This window comes from Colossoma macropomum, unplaced genomic scaffold (assembly GCF_904425465.1).
Source record: "Colossoma macropomum unplaced genomic scaffold, Colossoma_macropomum, whole genome shotgun sequence".
NCBI lineage: Eukaryota > Metazoa > Chordata > Actinopteri > Characiformes > Serrasalmidae > Colossoma > Colossoma macropomum.
In genome coordinates this window covers 6,055,274-6,067,937 of record NW_023494790.1, presented here as the reverse complement: position 1 = coordinate 6,067,937, position 12,664 = coordinate 6,055,274, and the positions used below count along the sequence as shown (strand labels likewise).

The following is a 12,664-nucleotide window of genomic DNA, read 5'->3' as shown; positions in this document are numbered from 1 at the left end:
AGGTGTAGTAGTGGTATAGGCGTACCTGACAGGTGTAGTATAGGTATAGGTGTACCTGGCTAGTGTAGCAGTGGTATAGGCGTACCTGACGGGTGTAGTAGTGGTATAGGCGTACCTGACAGGTGTAGTACAGGTATAAGTGTACCTGGCTAGTGTAGCATAGGTGCACCTGTTTAATATACTGTAGGTATAGGTGCACCTGGCTGTTGTGGTATAGATGTAGATGAACCCGACTGGTGTGGTATAGATATAGATGAACCTGGCTGAGGTGGTATAGGTATAGTTGTAGCTGACAGGTGTAGTAATAGTAAAGGTGTACATTGCAGGTGTAACTTTGGTATAAACATACCTGGAAGGTCTAATAAAGGTATAGTTATAACGGGCAGGAGTGGTAAAAATATGGATGTACGTGGTAGGAATACTATAGATATGGGTGTACATGGTAGGAATACTATGAATATAGGTGTACATCACTGTTATAGTAAAGGTGTACCTGGCAGGTGTAGTATTTGTAGTTATCTGTGTACGTGGCCAGTATGGTATAGTTGTACCTGACAGGTGTGATATATGTAGGTATAGGTGTACCTGACAGGGTCAGTAAACGGTAGTTATAGGTGTACCTGACAGGTGTAGTATTCAGTCGGTATAGGTGTACTTGACAGGTGTAGTACAATTGTATATGTACCTGGCTGGTGTCCACAGGTGTGGGTGTGAAGGCAGCCTGAGAGAGAGTGACCGTCGGCCCCAGAAGGTCCCGGGTCCCTCCATGGTCCTGTTTGTACTCCTGACTCTGCTCCACTCTCAGCTTCTCTCGAGGCAGCACTGCCTCAAAACATGGAGCATAACCCGCTGGAGGCAGGAACTTGAACTCTCCATGACGACCACCCAACAGGAAGCGCACTCTAAATAATGCAAAGAAGAAATATTTCTGAGAATTTTCACAAACTTTAAAGTGATGCAGCTATAAAACATAATTAAACTTCTGAGACCAAAGATGAAAAGATGGAGAAAGGTGGAATTTATTACAGGTATCTCTGCATAGAATGATAGTTGTAACTGGTATTACACATGTACGCTTACACAGTACACTGTCGTTGTGTAATGCATTATCTGTGCAAACAGAAAGTAGCTATTGTGGTTTAGTCTACACTATTTTTACTTTAGCTTCAAATCTTATTTCACAGTAATGGAGGGCAAAAGGGTTTTGGGAACAACATTTCATGACCTGAAAATGGGAGACTGGGCACCAGATCTGTGCATCACAGGATGCACCTTTGCATGTAAGCAACTAAAAGATAAAATTAGTGCACCCACAGACCTACGGTCATTCATAAATGTTTGAACACCCCTATAATATGATATAGCGCTGGTGTGAGTGGATCAGACACAGCAGTGCTGCTGGAGTTTTTAAACACCTCAGTGTCACTGCTGGACTGAGAATAGTCCACCAACCAAAAATATCCAGCCAACAGTGTCCTGTGGGCAGCGTCCTGTGACCACTGATGAAGGACCAGAGGATGACCAACACAAACTGTGCAGCAGCAGATGAGCTATCGTCTCTGACTTTACATCTACAAGGTGGACTGACAAGGTAGGAGTGTCTAACAGAGTGGACAGTGAGTGGACACAGTGCTTAAAAACTCCAGCAGCACTGCTGTGACTGATCCACTCAGACCAGCACGACACGCACTAACACACCACCACCACGTTAGTGTTACTGCAGTGCTGAGAATGATCCACCACCCAAATAGTACCTGCTCTGTGAGGGTCCATGGGGGTCCTGACCACTGAAGAACAGGGTAAAAGGGGTATACTATATATATATATATATATATATATATATACGTGCAGCCCAAATTGTATTTATTTATTTATTACTATATGTTGCATTCAGCATTAAACAGTAATTGTGCATTAAAAAGTGCAGAAGTGTCAACAAAATCAACAAAATATGTTATTTGACCAGGGGCGCCCGAACTTATGCATACAACTGTATATTAAGGAAAAAGATATGAAGACAACATCCGCTTTATTTTATGAATAAATGATATAAATGATATAAAATGTGTCATTTATATTTAAATTATAATATTAATCTACAATTATTATCTTAAAATTAACAGTAGCAAAAAAAGATTCACTGCGTGATGTCACAGAAGAAACACCTTTTGTTCCCTAAGGAACATTGTCAAACATGGTTCTTTAGAGAACCAAAAGTGGTTGTACTATGAAACTGCTTAAAGAATGCTTTGAGGAGTTCAGTCGGTTTGAGAAGTGCTTTGCCAGAGATGTCATTTCTCTAGATTCTCCACATCTTCCCACAGGACCAGTGGTCTAATTTTACTTCATCATTTTCTCTCAGGTCAGGACAGACTGCTATTTCTCCCAGATCAGCAGTGCAGCATAATTACAATCAATAGTAAAACAATTAATCTGGCACTGGAGGGAAACTCTGGGTAATTGCATTATGACAAACTGCAACCGCTCACGCCAGTCTGTCCACCACTGAGGCAGACTTGACTGTAGAAGGATGGTCAGTAAGAGAGAGGGCAGTAAATAGAGCCGCCAAAATATGTGGGACCCTATTTGCTATAGGCACATTATATGGCCAAAAGTATATGGACACCTAACCATCAGACCTATACGAGCTTGTGGAACATCCACTGCAACTAAACGCTTTCTTCACCTAGAGATCAGCGTTTCACATCACTGTGAAGGAATTCTGGCCCACCCTTCTTTGCAGAATTGCTCTAATTCACACTGGGAGACTTTTCAGCATGAACTGCCCATTTAAGCTCCTGCCACACCATCTCAATGGGGTTCAAGTCAACACTTTGACTAGGCCACTCTAAAACCTTAATTTTATTTCTTCTCAGACATTCAGAGGTGGACCTGCTCTTGTGCTATGGATCAATTACTCTTGAGCTTCAGGTCATGGACCCATGTCTGGTAGAGAGCAGAATTCTTGGCTCCATCAATTATGGTATACTACCACCACCATGTTTCACTGTTAGTATGATGTTCATATTGTGGAGTGCTCTGTTAGCGTTATGCCAGATGTAACAAGATATGTCATCCAAAATGTTCCACATCCACAGTCCACAGAATATTATCCCAAAAGGTTATATGAATGCTGACCTGAGGCGACTGAGGTCTTCAGTTCATAAATATCTGTAAGGTTTCTTTTATGGCCTTCCTGAGATGAGTTGTTGCTGCGCTCTGGGAGGAATTTTGGAAGGCTGGCCACGTCTTGGGAACGTTCACCAATGTTTCTAGTTTTCTCCATTTCATTATTTGCCATAATTTGTCTGGGCTACTTCTTGACATCCTGCAATGTTTTAACTGAACTCATTTTTTAAGAAAATATAGTGCTTTACAGATAATGTCACCGAAGCCAATGTTATTACCCAGTGGCCTTATTACAGAAACGTCCCATCTTAAGTCCTGAGATGAGATCTAACACGTTCATGATGACATGTTCAGTCCAAAACTCATTTCATTTTGCAAGTTTAAGGTTAAGTAGTCTGCCTTCACCAGCCTGCGCACTGCACCATTTCTCCTAATAAACAGAAACATTTTCAGCTCCATTTTCAGCTCCAGCTCCTTGTTATCTGCCATGCACATGACAGGCTAGATCAAATATCACTTAACTCATATTCTAAAGCCAACCGCATCAACATGTAAGATCAAACGGAAAACCTAAAGTGCTTCCAAGAATCATGTACGAGAAGCAGAGAGCCTGTATCAGTCCATCCAACATTGATTTTTGATAGGAAATGTAGTGGAATTTCTTACAGCAATGATGGTAAATAAAGATCAGATGAAGACAAGCGGTTAATTTACGCTAAACGGCTCGGTGTGCAGTAGGAACATCAGTAAGTGAACAGTGGAGCGGCTCTGCCCCGCCCCCACTCCCATTAAATGGTGGTGGTCCAGGGGGATGGTCACTCACGACATTAAGCCACTTTATTTATCTTTTATTTCACACGTACGTTCGGGTGAACATTTTAGCTGAACATTATGTCTGATACAATTTTAATTTGCGAGCCTAACGAAAATCCTAGGACAAAAGCCGGGTTTCATTTGTGCAACAAGCTAGATTAGAACTCAGCGCCTCCCAGTTTGGATCAGGCACCTATTTTGTGTGTCCGTCACCGTGTCTGCATTTTAAATATATTCATACCACAATGATTCAAGAAAAGTCCTAATATTTTTTTCAACAAACTTAACACACATATCATTAAATGCTGTGTCACTTTGTTTGGTACACACACACCTTTACCTTCAGCTCCTGGGCAGGTGGAGAGAGAAACGGTAATAAAAACAACATCAACCTTGTTTATCACTCGCGACTGCACCATTACAGCTGTAACTGTCCCTCCAAACATTTTAGTAATGCTGAGCTAAACCACTGGCCTCTGAGCTGTAGCAGCACCAGTATACTGCCTCTTTGGGTGGGCACAACAAATTAGCCGGTGGGCTAAACCCTCTATTTTACTATGGCAACTGGTGGCTACAATTTAACTAATTACTATGATGCGTCAGCTAAGAGTCAATCTCTGAACAGGAAAAAAACTCCACACTCACTTTGAGCAATGATGTCCAACAGAACTTGCTCAGGATTTTTCTGTGCTACTGAGATGTTTACGTGTTCAGATTCAATGAGCCACAGTTGGATGACTGTTTATAGTTACTGTATTTCTCTAATGTTATATGGTGTGTCTTCTTAGTTTCTTGCTTAGAATAGGCTGTATTCATGCTTCCAGTCTATATGTGGTGGTGATGGTCTTGGAAATACATATTATATATATATTATATATATATATATTATATCTTTGAGGAGACTTTGAAACTTAACAATTTTTCATTGTTTTCTTTTGATTAATACCAAAAGTTGGTCAATATCATATTTGGCGAGTGTATTTTTATTTGTGGTTTTGGCTTATTTATTTGGCTTATATATTCATTTTATTAATTAATTAATTAATTTAATTCCAGGACCTTCCCTCAGCCTATTGACCTGCCAGATCCATCATTACTCTTCCAGGACCTCATCACTTACAAACTAAGCTCTGGATAAAACCACATATTTAATAAATAATAATAATAATAATAATGATAATAATAAATAAGTGTTTAAAACAGGGTGAAGGGTAAGTTCATAGGTGATTGCTTAGTTAGCTTATTCCATGGGCTGATTATGGTAGAGCACAAAACTGCACTTCACAGAAAACGGACAAAAATACAGGCACAATTCAGGCTTCAAGATAGTTGCCACTACTGTTTTTAGCTGTGTTATGAATTTTCATTCATTTTTATAGATAACAATGACATACAGTGTCAGAAACCGCAGAAACAGTTTGACAACTCAAAACGCATGATTTAGGCATTCCATTACTTGTCAGCTACATTAGCATCATAGCGTACATGTAAGAATGAAGAAGCAAACTTCAGACACTATTCAACTACAATGGTGGCAAAGCAGATCTGACTTCTTCAAAAATATTGTTTTTCAATAAACTCTCACTTTAAACTAAACAGTGAATCTATACAAATGCTTTTGCTTTATGAGTATAAGAAAAATGCCTCAGTACTCCCTGTCAAATTAACATCACGGCTAAAGGCATGCCACTATGCTTATAACACAGTAATAAGTCACTTATTACACTTCCAAAGCATAAGAAGGCTGTTATAGCAGGCTGCACTCACTTGACTCCAGCAGAGAAGCTGACCACAGGGAAGAAGAGGCTGTCAGAGTTGAAGTTTTCAAACATGCCCTGGACAGGTTGGCCATTAATGCGGAAGGAGATGCTGGGGGCACTGAGGTCCAGACAGCAGCTGACCACGTCGTCCGCACATAGCAGGTGCTGATTTGGGGAGCTGACCGTCCGAGCAATACAGCCTGCCCAACAACAAACACACAGACAAACGCAGGCATAATTGTAAATAAAAAGTTAAGATGAATGAATAATTTACACTTCAAAGGAAAAGTTTCAAAGTTTTTAGCATAATTAAATTAAGAAAAACATGAACCGTCATTCAGAGCGGTTTGGTGTGAAATGCTCTGTTCTACAGAAACTTACGGATTCAGAATTGTCCACAGTGGTGGTGATAGGAACGCTTCTAAAAGCTAACCTCACAGAAGGTTATTACACTAAATCGTTACAAATATTCTGCCTGACGCTTCAGACAATGCTTTACAATATGTCTGAAATGAATCCTTGACTTAAAACATATTTTAAAAACCCATTCATGGTGGAGAGGCACATGCAGAGTGCAGTAAAGAAAGTAATCCCAAAAGAAAAATTCAGATTTTCAGGTTTTATTATCATCAACGTTCCATATAAAAACTCAGAAGTCGTGTAGAGTCACTGGTGGTTTTGGTTTGTAAATAAAATGACTGTATTTGTGTTGTGGACATGGTGACCCCTGGTTCCCATCACCACCACTGTAAAGAAATCTGAGTCTGTCACGTTTCTCTACAGTGAACCATTTCACACCAAACCACTCTGAATGACTTGGTTTGCATCTCAACAAAAGAATTAGGTAGACATTTTGGAACACTGCTGGAATTCCCCTGTGCACCCTTTCATTCCCTTTGCCAGGAATAATTCTATATTAAATGTTTCTCACTAACAGCTCATTAAAAGAAAGGAAGTGAAGACTATAAATGTTCAATCCGCACCACATTTGTGTTTCTAAGTAGAGGAGTGAAAACTTTATCATGATTTGTATTTAATTAAATGTTATTTGTATGCTTTGATTTGCTGAACAAAAAAAAATCATGTATATTTCTTCCAATGTGTTTGTCAGAAGTGCAGATTTTGAACTTGTAAACTGACTGTAAACAGTCGATGTCCAATAAAAAATAATGTAGCTCCAAAATGGTAACTTTACAAAAGAGGGCCAAAACTTTCTAACTTTCATTGTAAGTTAATGTAAAAAGATTCTATTCCAAGTAGTTTAGGAGCATTTTTATTGTTCTATTCATCATAAAAATTCCCAAAAATGTAAAGAGCTGTGGCAATTAATTATGTAATTATATGTAAATAGTGTTGCAAAATGCCAGTAATAACTAGACTTTTAAACTTTAGAACAAGGCTGAGCCTGGAGGACAAAGCAGGACAAAGCAGTGAGAAAAATGGAAGCATTATATTTAAATTATATTTAAATAAGCAAGTTATATTTTAATTATAATAACTTCTATAGCTGCACTGCTGCTAAATGAAATGCTACGGTCTTAATGACCTCATATTATCTTTATTGCTGCCATGAGGAAACTAGCTGTGTAAAGAAGCTTGTATCTGATTTTAGGTGTTACCTGACCACAGGTGCAGTCCGTCAAAGCCGTGAGAGTAAAGGTCATCCCCGACCCCGTTGCCTCCCCAGCCTTCACCCCCGCCTGGGTAAGGCGAGTATCCAGGTGTGGAGGCCCAGCCCACCCTCAAGTGCGTCGCTTCTGCCGTCACAAACGGCTCCACATGGTCCACAATCAGCTCATAATACCACTTCCTGTACTGGGCGGAGCCTTCGCTCACTCCCAGGAAGATGTTGGGCCTCATGCTGCCGGACATAGACAAAAGAGGAACGCAAGTTTTTGGGTGCCCCCAGTCAAATGGCACGTTTTGATGATTTTCTAAGTGAAAATAAGTGAACATCCTCCACACTTCTGCACGTTTCAATGCACAATAACTGTTTTTTTTTGGTGAATTTAACATATGGAGGAAAAGAAAAACATTACAGGTGACCTGTGCAAAAGTTCTGGCAAATTTTCTGTTTCATCTTTTAAACGTTTTTGTTTTTTTTTTTGTTAATTGTTATTTTCATTGTTAAACACGTCTTTTTCACTTTTGCATGTGACTCAAAATACATAGTCACTGGCCAATTTATCTGAAACTCTTCTTGTAGCTCCACCTTGCTGGTGTAGTTAGAGACTGCAGCTCATCTGTTGATGCAAGTTTGTGTTAGCCATTCTTCATAAGTGGCCAATTTCTGACCACATAGCTGCTCTTGGCTGGATATTTTGAGGTGGGGGTCCACTCTCAACCTAGCAGTGACACTGACGTGTGTAAAACTCTGATAACATCGCTGTGTTTCATACACTTGTTCCAGCACCACACCCACTAACATATCAGTGTCCCTGCTGTGCTGACAATGATACCGCACCCATATAACATCTGGGCAACAGCGGTTCTGTGGTCAGAAACTGATAACTGGTTGATAAACTGTGCCGCAGCAGATGCTCTACAGTCTGTGATGGTACACCTGAATATTGGAGCTATAAGGTAGGTGGAGCCTATAAAGTGGCCAGTGAGGAAAGCAGTACTTCTTACTGTGGTGTTAAAGTGACAGTCTCTACCTTTGGTCACAGTGTATACTTTACTTATTTTGTAGGTCTGGTTTGTCTTGCTTTTCATTTTGGCTGTGCTGGCATCTCAGAAGCGGCGCAGCATTTTGAAAACAGACGTGGAAGTTTTTTTCGCTTTCCGCTGTAAAGCTGGGTTGACAAACCAGACACTCGCGGATATAAAATAAACGGTAAGGTTTTAAAAGAATGACTAACCAAAGGATCAGGGTTTACACCTGACCAGGTGAAAAACCAGAGCAGCAACACACGATACATGGGATAAGACAAAAATCGAAGTAGATAAACAAGCGAGGGTCAAAACCAAAGAGCCAATAAACAGGTAAACAGAGCCAAAGGAGTAAATCTGAAAAGCAACAACGAGAAACAAAACAATGTCATAACAGTAAAGCAGCAAAATAAGAGAAAGGCCTGGTACAGACTGACGAAAGAGAGGCAATACTCGTAAAAAGGGAATGAAACAGACAAGTATATATACAAACAGGTAAACAGGTGGAAGCAATCAGTATTCAGGTGACTTGGATCTGCGGGTTGATGGCTGTGTGGTTGGAGCCAGGAAGCGTGACATGTGCATGCATCACACAGCAAAATGCAGGGAAATAAACTGTGAAAAATGAATTAAAATGAAAAAAAAAACAAAAAAACAAATAAAAACATCAAAAAAAAGAGATTTTTCATTTCATGACTAATTCAATTAAATGCCAGTTAAACATCTAACGCTGCATACACATTTCCCACTCGTTCCACAAGGCTTGAAACGCCGATTTTAGTCCGAAACAAATGAACCATGCTTTTTCACAAATTAGATTTTTTTTTTTTATTGAGCAAAATGAATGATTTGACTATTTAATCATTTGGTAAAGGGAAATCTGTACCTCCATTGTGTTGTTGCACTCACACTGGTGCTCATCGCTTATGTCACGCAGAGGTAATATGGTGACACAGGCCTTAGTTTCACCTTTGCTAGACTTTGCTTATGTATTGGCCAATCAACCGAACATGGCAAAGTTCTAAACTACTCTAAAATACTCACTGAAGTAAAAACATGAAAAAAAAACATGGTCAAGCCTTCACTGGACGCTGCAGCTGGCTAAAGTGACAGTGTATTTCAGGAGTGAACTGTGTGCACCTGCTGACGTGGTTGACCAGACGGGTCTGCAGTAACAGGTCTCGGCCAGGGAGCAGGTTATCACAGATCAGGTGCTGGTTGGAGCGCACGGCCACACCGTGACACACACACAGAGAACACAGCACGTCCAGGACCTGAGAAGAACACATGGGTTACAGCAGGTCAGTTAATTTTAATGTCCTACCTTACAGGCACACTGCACAGGTGAATCATGGATAATTATAACTCTGGAAGAGCGTTCTACAGAATATCAGGAACGCAAGCTCAGTAGGTGCTTTTATCTAGATGTTAAAAACCGTTGTACACCAAATGTTGGGCACTCCTGGCCGTATTACATACTGGATTTTTGAAGAGAAAAATAAACACAATCTTTGCAGCAAATTCTTTAAACAAAAATGACATTTTTCAAGGCGGCACGGTGGAGCAGTGGGTAGCGCTGTCGCCTCACAGCAAGAATGGCCTGGGTTTGATTCCCGGCTGGGTGACCAGGGTCATTTCTGTGTGGAGTTCTGCCTGTTCTCCCCGTGTCTGCATGGGTTTCCTCCGGGTACTCCGGTTTCCTCCCACAGTCCAAAAACATGCAGTCAGGCCAATTGGACATGCTAAATTGCCCCTAGGTGTGAGTGTGTGTGTGTGTGAATGTGTATGTCTGTCTGTCTGCCCTGTGATGGACTGGCGACCTGTCCAGGGGGTATCCTGCCTTCCGCCCAATGACAGCTGGGATAGGCTCCAGCACCCCACCGCGACCCAGAAGGATAAGCGGTTTAGATGATGGATGGATGGATGGACATTTTTCAATCATTTAACATTTAGACACCCTACTAATTCAGCACTTAATAACATTCCTATTGGCAGATATTTTGTAGCCAGCCAGGAGTGACTGTGGCCAAAGAGTTTACTTTTTACAGCACTTACAGCAGATCATTATCTAAATGTTGTTTTGCATACTGCAGATGTTGAGTTTTGTGGTGAGATCGCAATTCATGCTTCCGTCTGATGACTCTTCCATGCAAATCATGTTTGTGCAAGCAAAGTAACAGTACAACAGTGAACCACCGCTCCTGTTTTCCTCTAAAACTTCCCATAGATCCTGTGCTGTTATATGGGGGTTTTGCTTTGCCTTTCTGACCAACATATGAGCTCTTATATCCAAGAGTTTTCTTCCAGATCTTGCCTTGACTTCCACAGTTCCCCTTAACTGTCATTTATTAATGATATTTCAGACAGTGGATATTGTGATCTGAAGTGCTTCATATCTATATCTTTTCCCTTCCCCTGATTTGTAGGCATCAATATGTTTCATTTGCAGATCCTCAGCCAGCTGGTTAGAGGAGCAACTGCTGACCTGCCTAACCAGTCGTGACCAGTCAATTTATGGCCTAATGAGTTCAATAAGTTCAGAGACTTTTTACTAATTACTATTGGCCCAAACTGTTGCATGCAACTATACACCGATCAGGCATAACATTACTGACGTGGTGGTGGTGTGTTAGTGTGTGTTGCGCTGGTCTGAGTAGATCAGAAACAGCAGTGCTGCTGGAGTTTTTAAACACTGTGTCCACTCACTGTCCACTCTATTAGACACTCCTACCTTGTCAGTCCACCTTGTAGATGTAAAGTCAGAGACGATAGCTCATCTGCTGCTGCACAGTTTGTGTTGGTCATCCTCTAGTCCTTCATCAGTGGTCACAGCACGCTGCCCACAGGACGCTGTTGGCTGGATATTTTTGGTTGGTGGACTATTCTCAGTCCAGCAGTGACACTGAGGTGTTTAAAAACTCCAGCAGCACTGCTGTGTCTGATCCACTCAGACCAGCACAACACACACTAACACACCACCACCACGTCAGTGTTACTGCAGTGCTGAGAATGATCCACCACCCAAATAGTACCTGCTCTGTGAGGGTCCATGGCGGTCCTGACCACTGAAGAACAGGGTAAAAGGGGGCTAACAAAGTATGCAGAGAAACAGATGGACTACAGTCTGTAACTGCAGAACTACAAAGTGCACCTATATAGTAAGTGGAGCTGATAAAATGGACGATGAGCGTAGAAACATGATCGGTGTATATGAATATGTGAAGTATGTAAATGGTTATTTGAGTTGTCACTATTCTATACTTAAACAATGTCTTTACTATAGAACCTTCTTTAAGAGTACACAGTGACAAAAAGGTTTTTTTTGGTTTAGTAAACGTCTTAGGAAGAACTCTTCAAATTTATGGTGCAAAATTCTTTAAACCTCAGTATGTGAAGGTCCTTTAAACCTTTAAAAGGTTCTTAGCATTTCTTTTTCAAAATATGGTTCTTTAGGGTACCAAAAGAAGTTCTTCCATGGTTTCGCACAAAAACCTCTTTGTAGGGTCTCATAGCGGCGAGGACTGATGAAACAATTTCTGTGACAGACAGCATGACCAGCCGTCACTCTTAGTCACACACAGTAAGAGAACTGGGTACGACTTAAAACAAGATTACAGCTGCTGCACAAACACCAGCCGCTTCAAGAAAATGTGATTATGTCTCGCTCTCCCATGCTCACCGATCTGTTTGGTCACTCTGAAACGTGTTCTCCTGGCACATGGCCAGTGAAAGACCAAAACGCAGCCATGCCTGACCTTATGGTTGCGTCCGTGTTTGTCCAGAAGAGAGATGATGGATTTTATGTGTCCCTCTTTGATGATGTTTAGAGCTTCAGGGCTCTCCACCAGAACACAGTGCAGCACCTCCAGAATCCCTATGGAGCATACAGAACACAACAAAGGCTGTGTTAGTACTATTTATACACACACATATATATATGTGTGTGTGTGTGTGTGTGTGTGTATGTGTGTGTGTATATAGACACACAGACCATGCTTTATATGATTTAACTCTACTAGCTCTCAGCATAGCATAACAGTTGACTATTCCTGGTCATATTACACATTTTTGTTGCACAATTTATATTTGTTTGCTGCGTTTAGCTTACTGGGAAAAAAATAAAACATAAAATGTGTTATAACTTTTGTACAGGCCACATTTTATACTTTATTTTCTCCCTCAAAATGTTACATTCAGAAAATAAACTTAGACAAAACATGGAATTTTACCAAACTTCTACATACAGTATGTAGATTTTGGTAAAATTCCATATATTTTTTTTTTTTCTAAGTTTATTTTTGACTGGGTGC

General features: G+C 40.7%; 1 protein-coding gene across 1 annotated transcript in view; it reads right to left on the bottom strand.

Moving 5' to 3' along the window:
* The window catches only part of ryr2a (ryanodine receptor 2a (cardiac)), a 368,896-nt gene that overhangs the window by 165,892 nt on the left and 190,340 nt on the right, over positions 1-12,664 (bottom strand). Inside the window, 5 exon segments of the mRNA XM_036571987.1 lie at positions 686-902; positions 5,710-5,902; positions 7,322-7,563; positions 9,495-9,628; positions 12,110-12,228. Coding sequence (XP_036427880.1) covers positions 686-902; positions 5,710-5,902; positions 7,322-7,563; positions 9,495-9,628; positions 12,110-12,228 — 905 coding nt within the window.